The sequence below is a fragment of the Lissotriton vulgaris genome, chromosome 6, assembly GCF_964263255.1.
Source record: "Lissotriton vulgaris chromosome 6, aLisVul1.2, whole genome shotgun sequence".
Classification (NCBI taxonomy): Eukaryota; Metazoa; Chordata; class Amphibia; order Caudata; family Salamandridae; genus Lissotriton; species Lissotriton vulgaris.
In genome coordinates, this window is record NC_141694.1 from 1,494,346,477 (window position 1) to 1,494,367,930 (window position 21,454).

At 43.2% G+C, this 21,454-nt stretch overlaps 1 protein-coding gene across 1 annotated transcript in view; it reads left to right on the forward strand.

Annotated features, from left to right (window-relative positions):
- EML6 (EMAP like 6) overlaps positions 1-21,454 on the forward strand; it is a 748,837-nt gene that overhangs the window by 633,776 nt on the left and 93,607 nt on the right. Inside the window, exon 28 of the mRNA XM_086927650.1 lies at positions 14,780-14,858. Within this exon, the coding sequence (XP_086783776.1) occupies positions 14,780-14,858 (79 nt within the window). The remainder of the gene's footprint in view (positions 1-14,779; positions 14,859-21,454) is intronic.

Sequence of the window (21,454 nt, forward strand, 5' to 3'; positions counted from 1 at the left end):
TCAGCCATGTGCTGTCCTTTGTTTGATCATAGTGACACACAGTCCTGTGTGCATCTGTGTTTGTATATCTGCTGGTTTGTATTTGTAAATGACTCTTGACACAGAACTTTTAGTAAAAGAAAATCCAATGTTTGCAATCCTATAGTATTATTGCATCTTCTGCATCAATTGATATTATATGAGTTGTGTGAATTTATTGTTCAAGTAACATTCACAATGGGGTCCAAGGTACATTTTATTTATCTCTGATAAAGACGTCTAGCTGCAGATTCCTTACTCAGAATTATCCCCAGGTGTCAGACGATCAGTACATTTTTTGTAAACAGTACACCTGCGTGAAGTTAGATGGCGTCATTCAACTCTGCATGGCGTTGTCCACGCCAGTAGTGCATGGTGCCTGTATAGGCACCTCACCAGCATGCTCATGTCAGTTATTTCTTTCCGCACCAGTCAGCGCAGATCTGGAGACAGTTACCCCATCAGTCACTTCTTGACTGTGCTTTTTTGATGTTTGGTCATGGTACGGCAAGGATGTCGAGTAGGAAGGCTGGTTTTAAGCTCTGGGGTGTTTTTCACCAGCAGATGTCGGTAACGGAACCGCATCTCGCCTGCCTCTAGTGTCTTGAGCACGACCAAACACCAATACCTGGGTCGATTGCTTCCCTATGCACCCCAAGGCCTTTACGAAACGATCCCTCAAACTCCTTGCTGTTCGACATGCAGCTATGAAATGGTCTCGATCCCGGTGGAGAGGAAGGTCCTGGGATTGGTCACAGAGCCATCGATCTTCATCACAGTCAAAGTCGTCCTCCGGTAAGTCCCACAAAAAGAAGAAAAGTAAGAAGTCAAAGAGGTCTTTGACTTCTCCTAGTCTGGTGAAGCCATCTGACATCTGACGAGGGAGCGTCATCACTCGAGACCTGGCTCTGCGGTTGAGACTGGGTCTGGGTTGTCTCCGCGCTTTCCCAAGTTTCTGGGAGCCAGAGTAACTCCCAGCCAACTCCAAGAGATTTATGAGGCCATGCACCTCATATTTGGGCGCCCCGTCCCCGCCGAAGCACCTTCTGCCCCAGTGGGTTAGGGAGGGGCCCTTACTGGTTCTCCATCGGTGGGTCCTCCCTTTGCACCATTCAGGCACCTTGCATCCACAGATGGATCTGGACCGACACTGGTTGAGCCACCTCAAACGTCTCCAGCATCGGTCCCATTGTTGAGATTGGTGCCGTCACCATTCTTATCCCCAACTTCAATAAGTAGCAGGAGGGTGTCGCCCGACGCCAACTTCAGTGCAGACTGAAGCTATTTCCTCCAGGCCGGAGCCTAAGTCCTATTCCTATGGGTTAAAATTTGGGGAAGACTGGGAAGGGCCACTGGATCCCTGGAGAATACCAGCACCTAGACCCCAGTGTGGACTGGTGTGGGGATTTGGCAAATGCCAGTGGACTTGACACCTCCCCAGATACTGGCTTGGTCTCTCCTCCTACCGTGGCTATGTGGGAGGGAGCTTCACTTGCAATGATGGTGAGGTGAGCAGCTGAGGACCTGGACCTTCAGTTTCCCGTTGTGGCAGTCAAGACCAACATCTCGACAGAGGGGCTACAGCTCGGAGTTAACCCCTCAGAACACCTTCTCCCATTTAATAAAGCCCTTACCAATGTCCAGCTCGGGGCCTGGTCCAAGCCCTGCACAGGTTCTCCTGTGAACAGGACAACTGCTGCCGCCATGCCCCACCCCAGGGGCCCCCTCGTTCCTCACCCAACACCCCTCCCCACCCAGGAGAGCTTGGTGGTCCAAGACTCCACTTCCCATGTAAATCCTTGCACACTACCTACCAACTCACCTGATAAGGAATCTAAAAGGCCAGACTCCTTGGGTAAGAAAATGTTTTCTTCTGCCAGCCTGGCATTGCGGTCTGTGAACACCACGTGCCTTTTGGGCCAATACTTTGTTTCCCTTTGGGATTCAGCTGCACAGGTGCTGCCCATGATCCTAGAGAAGGCCAGAACCATATTCTCCCAAGCTATGGCAGATGGGAGAGACACTGCTAATGTTACAATTCATTGTGCTATCAGAGTGGGTTTCTTCTTTGGTGGCCTTACAAAACCATGCTGGGCTTGAGGACAACTGGCTTTTCAGGGGATGTCCAAGCTTTGCTTGTGGACATGCTCTTTGATGACTCCCATCTCTGTTCGGAGACAACGCAGGCTCAGCGCTGGTTCAGATCAAGGACAGCAGGGCCCCGCCCAGGTCCTTGGGCCTTTCCATGGCCCCCCATCAGCCCCAGTCCGTCTTTCTCTCCTTTCATGGCCACGGAAGGGGCTTCCAGCTTTGTTCTTACCTGCCCAACTACCACGGCATGCAAGTTCCAGAAACTCTGCGTGGCCGGAGATATCGTGCCCACTGACCCCTTGGGTCGGGCAGCCAGAAGTCAGGCCAGCTCACAACCCTACCGGCGGCTGCAGCCTCCAAGCGTCTTTAGTTTGCCCTTTGTCCATCATTTGCAGAAAATGGGAGGCAGGATACGCCATCACCTGCACCACTGGAGCTCAATAACCTCAGACTGCTGGGTTCTCCAGTTTGTTCCAAGGAGCTACTACCTCCCCTTCATGACTACTTCTCCAGCCATGCCATCCACTTGTGACAGGCTGATGGAGGACCATCTATCATTACTCTGACAGGAAGTGGAGACTCTCTTGGCCAAGCGAGCCATAAAGTGGGTACCGATGCCAGAAGTAGGTCGTAGTTATTATTCTCTCTACTTTCTGGTGTCCAAGACGGATGGAATGTCCTATCCTGCACCTGCCCCCTCGCAATTTCTTCTTGAAAAAAGAGAAATTCAAATTGCTCATGCTCACTCGAGTTCTGTCTGCCCTCAACCCAGGGGACTGGATAGTAGTGTGGGACTTGCGGGACACATACTTCCATATTCCTACAGGCCACAGGTGCTACCTGCTGTTCATGGTTGGCCACGAGCACTTTCAGTTTGCCAATGTCCTTTTGGCTTTACCATGCTCCTCTGGTGTTCACTGAGGTGATGGCTGTGGTTGCAAGTCATCTACGAAGATCAGGAGCGCCAGTCTTCCCCTATCTGGATGACTGTCTATTAGAGGCGGGCTCGCCCGAGCAGTCCTCTCCCACCAAACTATGGTGGACCTCCTGCACTCACTGTGGTTCACTTTCAACGTGCTGAAGTCACACCTGACTCCCTCTCAAATGTTCCCTTTCATCCTTGCTGTTCTGTACATGGTGCAGTTTCTGGCTTATCCTCCAGAATAGCAAGTCAAGGATATTAAGGTTGTGTTACTGATGTTTCAGCCACTATCCTGGGTTTCGGTGAGACCGACGATGACACTGCTGGGCCTCATGCTGCCTGCATCCTGCTTGTGACACATGTCCGCTAGCATATGCAGGCTCTGCAGCAAGACCTAAAGTTCCAGTGGGCGCAGCATCTGGGGAATCTCTCAGACATGGTCCAGATCTCGGAGGGTACACCACAAGATCTGCGCTGTGGTAACAAACTGTGATTGGGTCAGAGGCAGACTCCTCTCCCTTCTCCAACCATATCTGACAGTAGTGACTCTTTGGAAAGGGTGGCCATCTGGGAGAGGTGGATATTAGATGCCTCTGGTCTCCGGTGGACTCCAGACTCCACATCAGTCTACTGGAGTTCTGAATGATTTGGCTGGCATTGAAAGCCTTTTTACCTTCTATCAAAGGATGCCTAGTGCAGATATTTACAGACAACACCACTGCCATGTGGTACTGCAACAAGAAAGGCAGATTAGGGTGACATATCCTTTGTCACAATGCCCTGTGCCAGCTGGACATGGCTGGAACAGCAGGGCATGTCCCTGGTGGTTAAAAACCTGCCTGGCTCTCTGAATGCCACTGCGGATGAACTCAGCCGAAGATGCCTAGTGGATCACGAATGGCATCTTCCCCCGAAGGTGGTGCAAGGTCGCTCTCTGCAGTGGTGAGAGCCGTGGTTAGATCTGTTTGCCACCACCGAGAACATGCAATGTTGGCGGTTTTGCACGCTGGAATTTCCAAGGCAGCTCTTGCTCAGAGACGCTTTTCCTCTTGAGTAGAACCCAGGCCTGCTGTACGCCTTCTGCCCATACCACTCTTGCCCAGAGTTCTCAAGTCATCCTTGTGACTCCAGACTGGGCTCGGAGACTTTGGTATCCCAAGCTGTTTAGCATGGCCCTCGATCCTATGATCAGGCTGCCCCTTCGTAGGATCTTCAGTCGCACCACCGAACATGTCCACTCTCTGGCTTCATGCATGGAGATGGAGCTGCGCCAGTTGGCAGCTTTCAACCTTCCGCCCAACATCTGGAATGTAATCTTGGCAGCCAGGTGTCCTTCCACCAAAAAGGTATAAGTCTGCCATTGGTGAAAGTTCGTGGCTTGGTGTGCAGAAAACAGGTTGATCCCCTTTCTGCTCCTCTTTCTCAGGTTCTTCTGTTTATTCTTTATATTATCCAGCAGGTCTATTCTTTGGGCAACCAAAAGGTTATCTTTCTGTCGTCTCTGCATTTCCATCCCTGTTCAAATCCCCTATTGTACATAGGATTTTGAAATTTCTCCAACACATTTTCCTCCTTCACCCTTTATTATGCCTCAGTGGGACCTAAATTTGGTTCTCACATGTCTTGTGCGCCCCCATCGAGCCGCTACACAACTGTCCTATCGGGCTCCTTACAATCAAAACCGCATTTCTGGTGGCCATAACATCTGCCCAGAGGACAAGTGAGCTCCAGTCTTTGTCATCTAAGCCTTTGTACCTCAACATCTTCCGAGACAAGTTGATTCTTCGCACCAGAGCTTCCTGCCTTGCAAAGGTTGTCACTCCCTTTCATGTAGGCCAGTCCATCACCCTGCTATTTTCTTAGCTCCGCTGCATACCTCTAAGGAAGAAAAGTGACTTCACCGACGGGACCCAAAAAGAGCATTGTCATTCTACCTTGCCCACACAGAAGAGGTCCGGGTGGATGACCAACTTTTCATGGGGTATATCGGAACCAAAAAAGTGAATGCTGTGCAGAAATGGACCATCTCCCAATAAATCGTGCTCTGCATAAAAAGCTCCTATACATTGTTCAAGAAGCAACCCCCAGAGGGCTTGTGTGCTCATTCCACCAGAGCAAAGTCTGCGACCTCTGTGTTAGCTCCTGGAGTCCCAGTTCTGGATATCTGTCAGGCATCAATGTGGTTTTCTCTGCACATGTTCGTGAAGCATTACTGCCTGGACAGTCAGATCCGTCAGGATGGGCACTTTTTTGGTGTGAAATTGTTTTGCAGACCCTCCTCCTGGGAAGTATTGCTTGGGTATCTATTCTAAGGTAAGGAATCTGCAGCTAGAAGTGTCTATAAGATGAATAAGCTACTTACCTTCGGTAACACTTTATCTGGTAGAGACTCTGTCTAGCTGCAGATTCCTTACCGATTTACCAATCCCGCCACACGCTCTGCGAACAGATTACTACGGCAAGGCAGGGCCCTAGTTTTACACACCATTGTTCAATGTTCTTCGTGTCTCCGTGTTCCTGGCATGGAAAGTCGCAAAAAGTAACTGACGTTAGTGCGCTGGGGTGGCATCTATGCGCACACGTCCCTTCTGGTGTGGGCAACGCTACACAGAGCCAAACGACGCCACCTACCAGCACGCAGGGTACTGCTTACGAAACATATTTGGATCCAATCTGATGCCTAGGGATAATTCTAAGGTAAGGAATCTGTGGCTATATCAAGTCTGTACCAGATAAGGTGTTACCAAAGGTAAGTAAGTTGTTCTTTTAGCACTGAAAACTAAAATTGCAGTTTGCTGAAAGTTGAGGAAGAGGGAGGTAAGTGGTAAATTAGGAGCAAAACATATTTTGTTTAAAACATCAAGCTCCTTTCATGCAAATGTGTTGTATGTTTACAACAATTACAGGTTCTACATACCTAACTAAAATGACCAAAGCACACGGTAGGCATTTTAACATAGCATTGCGTGTGTGTGGGAAGCATTGACAACGCTTCCTTGTTTTCCTTTGTCTTGTAGGAGCTGTAGTGCAGAGTTTGCCCAGTTATGCCAAGGGTTGAATTTTCTAAATTTGTAGTCTGGTGCACTATTTTAATTTCTGTTTTATTTTTTGCTGGCATGCTTGAATAGCATGGGTTGTGCAACAAAGCAATGACTGTTTAACTCAGAAAGTGCTTGTGCATGAACTAGACGGTCAGAGATGTTCAGCTGAACTGCACTAAGTGTCTCACTTCGCTTTATTTGCTGCTTGCAAGGGGATCCAGGTAATTCTTTTTCTCTTTCCTTCTCCATGGTGCCATTGCTTTGTGTATCCATGTAAGTGCACATGTCAGTGTTTGCCTATGTAAGTAGTGTGTTTCATTTATTTCCATTTTGTTTCAGTATGTCTCATTGGCTTAATAAGCGAATGTATGGGGGAATTAAATAAAAGAAAAAAAATATTAGAGACAATCATCAGTATGCAACCTGCATTTACAATTTAGAATGGTGTAAGCATCTTCCATGAGTGTGCACCAACCAAGGCAGAATGGGTGCAGTGTGAAATTTTATTCCCTTAGTAATGGTAGCATGACTTGTCAAATATTCTAGAGACAACACAGTTAATTTGATTTTTTTGTACAAGAGTCAGAGGTGTCTGTGGGTGCACATTTTCTTTCGACTTGTAACTTTGTAGAGTTTTTTTTTTTTTCATTTGGGAACGTATTCTTATTTATACAAATCATTCACCCAATATGGACTGTATTATACATGACTTCACAGGCAATTAAATCCAATCTCATCCTGCAGTTAGAAATGGTATAAAAAACATCATCTGGTTCACAGGTGAAGGCTCTTTCAGTGCTGCTTGCATCAAGGCTGAAGGCAACTATGTTCTTGATAACCCACGATTATCAAGGTCTTTTACTTTGTATATTCTGACCAGCCAGTGTTCTGTGGTGTATGCTTCCTTTAGTACATCAAGCTCGAAGTCTTTGTTTCCAATCTCCGCATTTCTTACTCTGTCATACCCTGGTGGTCTTTTAGCTTCTGTGTACACCTGCCCAAACCGATAATAGCACATCTTGTACATAAGGCAGTTGAGTAATACTGGGGAACCCTCTCGATCTACACGAAACTCTCCTGTTGGGGTATAGTAATCGTGCTCCTTTATGTGCTTGCCAGTATCTGTGCTTCCTCCGATTCGCACCATCCATAAAAACTTGTTAATATCATCAGAAGAATATCCGGTGAGGCCTCCAAATATAACCAAGACGTAGCTGACATCAAGCTCCCTCATAATTTCATAAGCCTTCTCCTTTGTAGAGTTTTAATAAGCACAGACAAGGCAGCGTTAACAGCCCTTCACCTTAGTATCAAATTGTTTCCGCTGCCATGTAAACTCCCAGAGAAACCAGCATATGTAAGCAATTTTCCCCATGCCCCGCCCATTCACCTTGCCAAAGGCGACCCTCCTCGCACCAACCCATTTCACACTCCTAAGCTGTCAGCACGCGCAGTCCTCACTCACACTCCTAAAACCCCATTGCTCTTGCGCCACGTGCTGGCCCGTTCCTCAGTCCTGGGCCTCTGTACCGCCTACCTCAGGCGCCCTCCCCTTCCACAGTTTTCAAGGTCCCTTGATACAGCGCTCCGCCCCCTGCACCATTCAGTTGAGTTTAAAGCTCCCCACAGTGAACTCCCCAACCCGCTCCCGTGATGCCTCATCCATGAGCTGTGGTACCGCAAGAGGGCCGCGCCCAAGCGCTGAATGTCCCGCCCGTCATTGCTGCCGGGCTGGGGGTGTACAGCTTTACTTATTGGTGCTTGTAAAGGAGTTATAAAGATGAGGAGTTTTAATAGTATCAAGCAGGTACAGAAAACGGAACAGGGACACCTTCAGTCGAAATATATCAGAGAAATCTTTTTTTCTCGATAGTCATAAAAACTTATTTGGGCCCAATTCTGAAAGCTTTTCAGTAGAAGTCCAAGATTAACCAAGAAAAAAAGCTTTTCAATCAAAAAACGATTTGATCCTGGAATTACATGAGTGAGTTAAACCTGTGCATGAACTGAGTCAAACATCCTCGCATCACAGACTATGTGAACCAGGCCTGGATTTTCATGAGTAATTCAAGACAGGAGTAAGAAACAACTTGCAGAAAATGCTTATTGAATTCGGCCCATTGTTTACCTCACCACCCTTTGCATTTGACTCCATCCCCACGCTGCATTGAGCATTTAATTCAAGTTTATGGAGAGTTATTTCTTGAGATTAAATATCGTACTACATAAAGTAGCAGATTGCTCAAGGATTTATAAGTAAGAGAAGATATTTTTCATCAATTAGACTTGGCTTTTTATCAACCTGCTCTCCTTTTGATAATCAGAACCTTTAAGTTGTATTAAACAAACCTATGTTCGTCTGTTTATTATTTCCCATCTGTATCCTCAATTGTGCTCTATTTCGTATTCATTTATAATGTATTTAGACTTTGTACATTCTTCCTCGATAGATAGATAGATGGATAGATAACAACTTGTTAAATACAAAACATGTGCTTAGTTCATGTATACACATTAAAACACTACAATTATAGGTCCAATAAATACATTTTCCCCACTCAGTTCAGTTCAATACATATTTAACATCTTTAGCAGTATTTCCTTACGTTGTTCTAATGAGACTATAATGATAATGCCTTCATAAGCATATTTTTATTTCCTTTCCTTTAAGCAATCGTGAATTCACTCATGCTGAGATCCTTCAGTTGGTCTTAGTATTTTCTTCTCAAATTATTAAAACGAGGGGAGTCAATATGACCTGTAAAATCATGTCTTTGTCCATCAATAATCATCAGCTTCCGTACTGACCCATGTTCCTTCCATTCGCCTAACATTGTATTGTACTGCAACATTTATATAGCTCTTACTCCCCTATGTGAGGCGCTGAAGTGCTTATCTACATGGCTAGCGTGCTACACAGTGTAAGGTGTGTGGTTGGAAGTGTGTTGTCTTTGTTTTGATCCCATGTGAGAAGTGCTTTTTGATGACCATCGATGTACGGTTATCATGTTATGGGACACAGCGCTTATACACACAGTTGTCCCAGCATCCGCTCAATCAGGACCATCCTCAAGCCAGAATCATCTATGAGGCCCTTGTACTCTCAATGTTTGAACCTTCTGTATACAACCATGACAGTGTTGTGTTTTTCCATTCATACCTTATACTTCAGATATATAAGCAGCACATTTATCTGTTCTCTTTGTAACTCTTCTTATATGGCAACTGGCGAAATCAATGCTAATCAGACTCCATGTATGACTGACATATTTGACAACTGGAAAGCAGTTTTCAAGCATCTTATGTCAATCTCATTTCACAAGAGCTTCTGCTCTAGTCTGCACATTAGACATCCCAGGAGCACCTCAGAGACAACCTTAATGTAAAACGCTTGAATAAAGGTAGCAAGAGACATACCTAAATCCTTCTGACTCTACCTGTTCCGGCCCACCTTACAATGCACTGCTTGATATTTCCTGGCCAATTATGGTTCTTCAAACTAAGCTTTATTATAAAAAGTATCCCACAAATTGCCCCAGAACATCCACCAAAGAGCAGCTGAGCCTTCATTTGGTCAATATAGAAAAAATATAAAATGTTACAAATGTAATATTCAGTGTAAACAATGGTTCTTGCAGGCAAAAGCTACACGTTTCAAGTTTGTGCACTGCAGAACTTGGAAAAGAAATACAATTAGAGAATTATTCCCTGTTCCAAGGTCCAAAGCTCAGAATGGTGTACACATCACACACCTAGTATATGCTATAACCTGCTGTACCAGCATTTAATAGTATTTAACAAAGTGCATTGTTTGCTCCCAGGATGCATTGAACTTTGATTGTGCCATTTTGTGTCCTCTGTGAACATTCAGTGTCTAATAAATCTGCTGTTATTCATTCGCAAGCATCCAGTGTGGCATGGCTTGACTATTCTCCTGGTGAGGATGAAAATAAGAATTCCTCAGTGCTTTCCTACATCACATTATTGCTTTCTACACCACTTTATCTCCTCCAGCCTACTGTAAATGACGCTCATGGTACCTGTGAACTTTTCAATGGCGACCGAGAAATGGCTGCTTTCTGGCTCCCACAATTGCAATCCAAAATTCAGAATCATTTCTTAATCTGAAGACATTCAAGTCAGAATGGATTTTTACAGGCAAATATTGACCTTTGTTAAAGATATTCAACAATTCTATCCATATTTTACCTGGCAGTGTTATGCCCTCAACATCCTGTGAAAATCTACCTTTTATCCTATATCGTCCGCCACTTCTAATCTCACTGTTGATATAATGCAAAGTAGTTCTCCGTTAAATGATGTGTGCTCCACCTCATCCTTCAAACCTTAGAGGCAAACCCCTTGTTGCAGGAATCACTACCAATTGGTGTCCCATTTCTGTTGTGTTAGTAGTCACATAACAGTAATAGCATGTATCTGTGTAATGGTACATGTTCACTTTGAGCCAGTGCACCTTGTTTTATTAAATTCATTGTATTATATCCACAAGAAATAAAGTAATCATAATGTTTTGTGCAACTTGCAGCACTGAATTATAATTTTTTTTGTGATGCTTTGATAGTATAATGTTAAATGTTTCTGTTTTTAAACTCTTCTGCTAGACCTGATTCACATAAGGCTGAGAAGAACGTTTGCTCCTGTGAGGTTACTCCTACTTTTAAAGCAAATTCCGAGCTTTAATAAAAAAGTTCAAGTGAAGTCCTGAAAATCTGTAGCAGTCACAGATTTACAGGGTACTTCGCAACTCTAGTTACCGGACTCTCATACACATTGAAAATGTACAGAATTTAGAGTGCGTGTTGTCTCAAAGCAGATGCATTCAGTTGCACCTCAGTTAGTCTTATTACAACACCAGTATCTCTTGCTATATTATGGACGTCGCATTTGGCCCTTAAAGCTTTGGCAGTGGCACTAAGAAGGAAGAGGTACAACACTCTGACAGGAAGTAAAGATTACTGAAACCTTGAGCAAATTGTGCGGTGACAGTTCCATGTCAGATAAACCTATCACTGTGGACATTAAGGCACGAATTATAGTGAAAGTAGGATGATTTTCGGGAACTTAAGATGAACCAATGATTTTAGCAGCATTGAAACACTGGGTGAACATGTGGTCTTACGGTCTTACATAAATTCGATTAAGGATAGATCGATAAATACCTCCTGACATGTTTGAAGGTGGGATCTAGTGCTTTATGTTTGAAGGTTCCCGTTAACTAAGAAGTTGATGTACTCTACAGGGTGACAGATATACTTCACAATGGGCCACAAGATGAATGTCCTTTCCTGTCATTTACTGAGGCATTCATCAATCTGATATTGAATGTCCGGGATGGACCATGTTTGATGTATGCAATTTCAAGATCTGCGTGGAGGAAGTTGAAGCATATATTCACACCCACATTTTACATATCTTTCTGAATTTGCCTCCACATACGTTTTAAAAAGGGCTGCCTATGATAAGGTTTTCACATGGCAATATCTAGCCTTCAGGTAACAAAGTACAGAAGTGAGATAGCCGCTGCAGATGACTGAGAAGGCAATAAGCCATATGCTTGAAGACAAGGCAGAAGATTGGACGTAAGTAGTATCAGATGGTTTTGACACTTCTGAAAAAATTTACAAATAGGATTGGTTCTATGGCAGGGTCTATACATTTGACAGGAAAACACATTCCCTCCCTTTATACATAACGTTTTTTCGATGCATGTGTGCACCATGGTTGTGGAACCTTAAGGAAATACAAAGCTTAGACAAAAGCCCCAAAACTACCACATATGTTCACCTGTGTGCACATGGTAACGATTACTCATGCAACCATGCACAGAAAGTCCTTAGAACTGTGTGTCACTCATAAATAAATTGCACAGCCAACTCTGTGCTCACTGCATCCAATGCTTTCTCTTACATGACTTACCCACAGTTGCCTTCTTCTGCACAAACTCTGATTTGTCCTGACTCTTCTCCTGTAGCGCACACTGAGGAGCCCTCGCTATCTTCATCAAAGTCCATACATTCACACCACTCAATGTGACCACACCTGGTCATCTCCACTCACCTGTAATATGCCAGAAAACTCACCGAAAAACCCAGCAACGCACTCACTCTCTCTGCAGCCTGGGGTTTCCATTGCACTTCTCTCTCGCTCCACATCCCAGTACATGAAAGCATCCCATACAAACGTTGTTATCTTTTACACAGCTCTGGGTCAGCCCATAACTCTTTCAAAACAATGGCTACCTGCGTGTTATGTATATGCGGAACCCACAGAAGGCTTAAAGCACCATACACCCCAAGAACATCTTAAATGCCTCTTTAGGGGATAAACCAGGCAGCTTGGGTCATACTCTTGCCTTAAAAGAATGCATTTATTAATTCATTTTAGGCATCCTATGGTCTACACAGTCTCCACGCTACAGGCATCAGCTGGGTTAATTTTGGAAGAGGGTACAACCATTGACAAACGTCATTGTCAACAAGGGCATGTTGCAGTTCGAGTGTTGCATCTCAAATTGCTGTGACATTTAACACCACAGTCTCTATTTTTACTTAATGAATTTCACTGTTGTGAACAAAGGTCCTGCTCTGTTCTTACAACTGAAGAAGTCTATGGTCCGCGAGGTGTTCCACAGCATTGCCTTACTGTATTTAAAGGAACAGCTCCAAAACAAAATCCTAGATAATCAAAATGGTGTCGAATTTGTAGACTGAAAGTATTCAGGGGGAAAACTTTTCTTGTGAATGTGGTCGGTCAGCTATCGGGGCCTTCCATTTTCCCTAATTTAGCTTTATTTGCGTAAGTTGACATATGCCCGGAAAGGCATGGAGTAATATATGCAGAGTAATCCAACTATTTCTATTTTAACCGAAATTTGGAACCCCTCCCAGTTACATTCGAGGGTGTTAGACACTAACCCTCACATTCTTATTAACTGACCAAGACGCCATCTTTAAATTGAATACACTGACCAAGCAGCCGCGGCCCTAAGAATGCACTGCATGATCTGGCATACATTGCATTTCTGGATGTTGCTGATTTGCATGGTGTTGGCTTATGTAACACACCTCCTTAAAAATTGCTGTGGCTATATGTTACTGAAGTCAATAAAATAAATGTAAAAAAAGAGTGTACTGCATGAGATCGCAGAACATCTTGTTAAACTTTAAAGGGACAGCTGAAGAGCCAGATTACTATTTTCCATGAGGTTTAGTCACCATTTAATAGTAGACTATGTACTCTCAAGTAGCACTTGGTTGTACACTTATTTATAGTTACCCAATTGCTATTTACTCCAGAAAATCGGGTACAAAAGGCACAATATCACTGTTAAAGGGAGAGATAACTGCGCAATCAAGACCGCCTAGGATGAAATCCGTAACTTATGTGTGGAAACAAATGGCTGTTGCAGAAGGGCTGCAAAACAAAACATCAAAGGACACACTGTGCGTCTGAATGTTGATTACAAAAAGAAAAGATATGAGGGTCAGAAGCTGTAAGATGATAGAATTTTGTTTTTTTTTCTGCTTAAAATCCAACAAACTGAAAGTACAAAAGCAGACTGGAGGATGGACGGAATCGGCTCCACAAATATATTCAGCTAGAGTGCTCAGGGAGGCCTCGTGGAAATTGCACAAACATTTTCCTACCGTTTACCGCCAGAAATAAATGTGTGAGAATCACAAACAACGTACACCCAAAAAATATGGGGTATATTATATGTATATGCAAAGATGCAGCAGTGTTGGAGGAAAGCGCGCGGGAGTCCCAGAGATATTACTCAAAATTAAAATAACTTTTTAAAGTAATGTTTCATTTTGTAAGTCTTTATCATTTCTCCTGTAGATAGGTAGTTAAACCTATAAAGCTTCAGATTAACAACATGGTGAAACCAATGGAAGGTGAGGTGATGAATTTAGATGGCTGTTTTCAGTGAGTAACCACATTTTTTTATTGTAATTTTTTTGAAAGTGTCAATGGCAGTGTTAAATTTGAGCCGGTGGTTAGAGGTGGAGCCCACTGGCACTTATTTTCGGGTACCGGCACTTCTGAGCTGGCTTCTGAGCAAAACTTTGGTCACAGACTCTTATCTTTTTTTACAAAAATAAGTTCTGCTTTAAGCGCAGTCCTCCCGTGCTCCAGGAGCCAGTGAAGTGTTCTGAAAGCTTGTTATGTGTGTTCATGGCCGGCATATTTAAACCAAATACGGCAGCCTGGTTTTGGAGTCTTTGCAGCCTATCACTTGTTGCCAGGAGGCCAGTGGAAAGAATGTTTCATTAGTCCAGGGGAGCTAACACCAAGCTCTTGGAAGCATAGGTTATTCTTAGTTATACTGTAAAATGGCCAACAGGTGAAACTTTATTATTCTAATATTTTTGTAAGACACGATTTGATTTGAATTTGGATTGTTGTAGGACACAAAATTACCTTGGTCCAGGGGCATCTTGCATCACATATCGGTGGCATTTGATTTTGTACTACACGAAGCCATGTTTGTCAGGTATAAGTCAGTACAAATGAGTAGACCCTGAATGTATTCAGTTTATTCAGTACCAATGCCCCAATGCCACAGAAGTCGGAAGAATTCCTGCCAACCAACATCTTTTGCTGGCCCCAGCCACAATTGTTTGTTTAAGCCTTATTAGAATGATACAAAATTAATATCTATATTTTGTGTTATTTGTTCTAGACCACCAGTTAGCCGAGCTGTTCCTCAACCAGAAAAACTACAAACGAATAACATCAACAAAAAGAAAAAAGTGATTGAGGTTGGATAAAACTTTGTATTTTACATTTATTATCTTAATGTCTGCCTTGAAATGATTTACTTCAAACTGTTACTGTAATTGTAATTGCCAATTGTATTCATATAGTGCTTACTACCCCATACGAGGTGCTGAAACGATTCACAGCAAATTTGTTATTGCTGAGGTCTACCAACGACATATCTTCCATTTTAGAAATAGAATAAGCCTGTTCTGAGCCCGTAAAATACATGCATCGTTAAGTTAATTGGCATGCTAATTTTATCATCCCAATTGAGCATACCAGTGCACACCTGTACGCATATCCACATATGTTTACAAATATATACTGTTATGCTCCATATAATACAAATTAAGGCTCTTAAATTTCAATGAAAAATTCTTGTATTTTGTGATCAGAGTAGAGCGCAGAAAGTCTTGAAACAACTACTTAAATGTTAGCAGAACAAGGGTAGGACATTTAAAAATATGTTGCCATGCACCATTAACCAAATGTTGTTGCCTTTTCTAATGGTGTCACTCGTGATATTACTTATGGCATCATAAATTGCATCACAAATCAGAGGATTTGGGGAGGAGTAGAGAAGGATCCTATTCCATCTTCCATTTCTAAATCCTAAATTCTGCATCTTCAGCCTCAGACACTTTCCTCTTTCTTCAACATCCTTTCCTCTTTCTCTTCTACTTTCATTCCGTTCTCTCTTTATGCTCGCCACCTTCCACATCTCCACAGTTTTCCCCATCTCTCTTTCACTCACCTTCTTTTTCAACCTTTTCACAGTCTCTTTTCCCATCCAACTCTCTCTCTTCCTCATTGAGTCTCCTCTGTTCTCTTCTGCATGTATGCTATCTGAGCAGTGTCCTCCTACAGCACATATTTTCCCTCCTTTTGTTACAGATGTAGTTTTTTTTCCATTGTAAAACTGGTGCATAGACTGCAGAAGTGTGTCAACCTAGCTCCACATCACCCACTTCATGATATGTCAAAGTTATTAAGGTTTTGCAGCAAAATAAACTTCAAATGTACAAGAAAATGTAAGATTTATGACTTCTCACATGGCAGCATAGACCTAAGAAACACATCATTCGAAAGGTGGAAGATGTTAAATTGCATAGGAGACAGAGGAGAAAGTTGTTTCCTTGTGGGTCGAGGTAGAATTATGGAAATAGGATTTAGGACTGATCTGTGAAGAAAGCATGGAGAGAAATAGAAATATAGTGAGCTACACTGTTCAGTGTGTCATGTTCTGGATGGGTTATCACTGGGAGTGGGAATGGTAAGGCTGGACTGCGGTACTAATCTGGTTTGATGCACATAGATGATCGTGGTCTCTGAAGTCTTGCTGAAGTTTAGATTCAATCTATATTATGAAGATTTAGATTCACGGCCACTTAAACAGGTGGGGAAATCGAGGGAGTTTGATGGCCCATACTCTGCAGGAACCAAACCCAGAAAAGACTTGCAACTAGAAACTTTTAGTAATCAGCATTTCACTTCTGTCATCCCAACGGTGCACCTATTACCAATCTCACATTGAACACTTGCTGCCGGGCTTGCTACAGCCCTTAATCAAGTATTGCATTTGGAGGCAAACAGGCTTGCCTCGCTCCTAAACAAATTATTGCCTCAGTTCCACTATGTGTTTGTCCAGTTTCCTCACTGTCTAATTCACAACTAATGCATCCTAAGCACAAGGTGACAGAAGGGGCTGTTTTTTTACCTAATGCATTCCAAGATGGGCACTGTGAGGTATCATAAACATGAACTTCGTGGGGTGTCAACTTTGAGTCCCTATATATGTGGAACAGAGGGACTGCATTAGCATTGGTGTGCCGTGTGCCTATGTGTAGTGTTGTCATGCTTCATACTGTGATCTGTCTTGGGCCCTAGACTATTGTGTCTTGCACTCATTTCAAAAGGCCAGCCACAATGGAGTCCTTAACGATGACACAGGTGATACGATTGCAAATTCATGTGACAACACTGGAAAAAGGTGTGTAGCAGATATGCCATCCTTAAAGATGGTAGGGATGATGACTCCAAGAAAGAGCATTGTAGCTGCCATGTTGTTAGACCGCATTCCAGGGTGAGGAAATAATGTCCAACGCTTTCACCTCCTGCACCTAACCTCCATGGTGCATTTCAAGTCCACAGAGTCCTGTTGCAGGTCTTTTGACATAATCAAGTGCCACGATTCACAAATTCAACGGAAATTTCATGAATTGTTCACACAGCATGATTTTCTTTATTCAAGTTAGGATGTATCATCAGTAGAAACAATTTATGTAAGAAACAGCCAGCATGTGTTTCGATGAACACTCATCCAACGCGATTGGTCCTAACGACTTTGCTGCGAGAGTGAAATGATTATCCTGATATCTTATTGTAGGGAGTGCTATAATATTGTTGATGAGGATAAGCCGCATTGTAATGGAGCCAAGTACTTGACATACTGATATAAGTCTGCCTTGAGTATCTGAAGTATTCCTCGAAACACGTGTTGGCTGTCTCTTACATAATGTGGTTCTACAAATGATATATTTGAACTTAAATAAATAAAACTGTGTTTTATGAACACTTCAAAAGACTTCAGTTGAATTTGTGAATTGTGGAATTGATAGGGTCAAAGGATCGCCAACAGGACTGTATACATGTCATGTTGAAGGACATTTTGTTTTCTTGGCGTGACCTTCCAGGAGGTAAGGATGCCACCTCACTTGTGTGCATTGATGGAATTCACTCACCTCATGGGGCACACAGGTCTTCCTTGAACATCCCCACTTTCAAATTTAAAACTTTCAGTTAACAGAGCTCTCGGTGTTAAGGACCATCTGCAGGATGTTTCTATTCTTGGCTCTTGTCAGACTCCCTTTGGGGGCATAGGGGGAAGGCAGGGGCTAATGAGCCACAACTGTGAGGGTTGAGGTAGTTTGGCATAGGTGTCCCAGATGCCATTCTACTACGGTTTTGCAAATTGCACCAAGTACTCCTCTTCCAGGCTTAACTCTCAAAATAGTGAGGGTGAACAGTCAAAGGGTTCTCAGGAAGGTAGTGTGAGGACAGACACGAGCACGGGTTGCCCATCAGCTCCTCGAGTACTCTGTAGAACACTCCCTTCCTTGGTCATGAAGAACCTGGGACTGGAACAAAGTGGGGTGGTGTGGATCTTACATTTATACACGCTTTCCAGACAGGGAATGTGGATCTACTGACTAAGGCTTCAGAACCGGTTTGGACTGGTTCTCATTCAAATGTTATTTTCAGTTTACTCCTCAGGCACAGCCTTTGTGTGAAGTGATGGCTTTCACAGCAGGGAGGGAATGATCCTGGCTCAAGCAGGAGTATTCCAGTTATATGCGCATAATGAAGTGCAAGATCTCTACCTGTGCTGTCATTAGGTTTCCTGAAGCTGTAATCAGAGACAGACAAAAGGGCAGGCCCTGCATAGAAATGTTCTCTACTTGAATAATAAAAGACGTAGGTGCATCCCTGACCCATGGCATCTACCAATGGCAGTGCATAGGAACAGCTAATCAGCAGCTTTTTACTACTTTGGCCCTCATTAAATTTCTCAACGCAGCCTGCCTCCATCCGCACTTCAGTGTCTGGGTCTCCATCCTCCAGTCACAGAAATGCAGACAGTACTCTTCTACTATATAGGGGAGCTGTCCTCATCCCGCTCTTGTGCCATGGTAAACCCAGCTCATTCAACTGGATTCCACAGGACCCATACTCAAACAACACAGACTACTACTACCATACTCGTACAACAGACTCACTGAGATATTCATTATCTATCTAGACTTGAAGGCACTGTGTCCTAATCTGTCGCTGCCTCTCTTATCTTTGGACCTTTTTTTGGCCACGTAAGAGCCATTGTTTTTTCTGAAACATTAGATGTTAGCACAGGGTTCTGGCATTCATATAACGGCTAACCTTCACATGAGAGGTGTTGAGAGGCTGTCCTCTGCTTGACACAAAGAAATAGATCTGGTCACACTATTGATTCACAAAACATGGTATACTTCCACCACCGTTTCATGCAATACCCCCATTACATGACCAGTAGTCCAATTCCCATTATGAGGACACATTTTCTGCGGGTCTCTAGGTCATAGAACAGGTTCTGAACCTCACATTACCGTTACCTCACAGACCTACAGACACTCAGGGCCAAGGTACCCGTTTACCATGCGGAGGACATTCTTATCCCAACATGGAGTAAATCATCAATTAGTTGTTTTTATTCAGTGAAGTTCTGACAACCTCCCTGCCAAGATCTCATCACCTGATCCTTCTTAAAATCCCCTTTGCTAATTTTTATATATGTAGTTGTTTATTAGAATGCTGGCTTGTGATAAATGTCTTACTGGAGTTTTGATGCCACAGAAAGAGGCAGAGGAGTCCAATTATCACTCTAATTCCAGAATGAACCAAGATACAGCTTTAAGGCGGGCGAGGAGATGCCTAAAGGTTAGATTTGGATTGTTCTTTGTCAGTAGTCATTCAGTATTCCACAGGTCCCAAGCTCTGTCTCTAGGTGGATGCAGTCCTGATCGATTCGATAAAGGATAGAAACACCTCTTTGAGAGACAGGTTTTCAGTTTTCTCTTCAAGGATGCCACATGAGAGGTTCATCAGGTCATGTTGCAATGAGTTCCATATCGGTACTTTCTGTACTATATGGTTTGCGTTCCTTGTTTCTTGCGCTTGAATATGGATTCATTAACCTAGGTTGCCTTACTGGATTACAAGGTGTAGTTCACCATCTAAAATGCAAATGAGTACCGAAGGTATTTCAAACATCTGCCTTTGTGTTGTAAAAATGGTCCAGAGAACTAACTTTATTTTTGTCCTCGGTGGCAATTTTAGGACATCTCAACATGGGAAACTCGCTGCTACATACTTTTCCTTTTGCAGGTCTCCCGCGGTGAGAATACTGCCTCTCTAGCTTTCTCTTCCTGCTCCGGTGTTGTTTTTTGGGGTTTTCATGTTGCCCTTCTCCGGAACCTTTTGTCCTTGCCTAGGAAGGGAGGTGGACCATGCTTCCAGAAACTGATTTTATTCCTATGGCCTGCCTCCTTTTTTATGATAACATGGGCTTGCCCACCTTATCTCCGTTTTTTGGGGGAGGAAGGTGGGTTCTTGAGCCCAGGCTCGCCCCTTTCCTCCCAACTAATCCTTATTGTTTGTATTTTTAATTAAACTCTGCCTGCTTCGCCTGTGCGGTTTAATCCCACAGTGAAGTGCAAGTTGGGAATTATTTCGGAGTGTGCTTAACACACATACAAAGCCGCATACCATATTTGGTACCAGGATCCTGTGAAATGTTTTAAGAGCTTGCTTATTGTCATTAGATTATTTTAAGTAACAGGAGTCTGGCTTGTTGATTGGCACCCTAACGTATGTCTAACGTTTTATAACTTTTTGTACCCTGGGTGCTTTTCCTATCCCCCCTTAGGTTGTTCACTAACTCAGATTTACGAATGTTCAGTTTGTTCACCATGATTCACTAATGGTGCAGCATTTCCTTGGTGACATCATACTGTATGTTTACATTTACCACTGTATTTTCAACACTAGAGAACACTATCTATCACTGAATTATGAATGTGTAATATATATGTATATATGTCAGTATTATTTCAAATACAGGGTTTCTGAGCATCATTTTTGTTTGGATATGTGTTTTCTTCTGTGTATAGAATTATTGGTCCTCGTTCTAAAAAATAGTATCACTCTATGGTTTTATATAGATGTGTATTATTTTTCAATCTAACATCAGTAGCTATGTAACTGTGCTTCCACTGACTTCCTGTGTTTCCTATTTTTTATCCTAAAATGATAAAGCTTCCTTCCTTGAAACCCAGCTTAATGTAAATTTGCAAGTCTCTTGCGGTGAGACTACTGCCTCACTGGCCCTTCTCTTCCTGCACCATTTTGTTTTTGTTTTTTAAGTTGCCCTTCTCTGGAACCATTTATTTCAGGATGGTTGTTGATTACCCTTATTTTCTTGGTTAGGGTGTTCCATAGCTTGCATGTCTGTAAAGAGAAGCAGCTTGCCTTTCTCTGGGATTCTTTGAAGAGGGAATATTCAGGGACTATGCCATTTTTGATCTGAGGTTCCTCCTTTGAGTGTAGAGTCTTAATTTTTACCAATAGGAAGATAGGACAAAGAGGGCAATAAAGGGATCTTTAAAAGAACGTCTTCTTGCTACCGCAGAGCCTTAAGAACTCTGATGATATGGTCCTGCTGGTTGGGGCAGCAGCATTCTGCTTTTGTTGAAGTTTATTCATTAGGTATATTGTGAGCCAAATATATAGATGTTGGTGGAGTCAAGGCATTACAACACAAGAGATGTCAAGGCCTGTCCCCTGTAAGATAATCCCAGGGTAGGAAATACAAGTTGTAATGTTCTCATAAGTTTAAAGTGTTACAGCAAACAAATGATGGACAGAATGCTGACAATGCAAACATTCTCCCCCAGTCAAAAGAACTGGGTTAAATCCATCTTTCTTTTGCCCACTAAGCCACCCCAGTTTGAACCCAGCATATGCATATCAGTCTTGACCCTGTGCCCCATGGGAACAGTCCAGA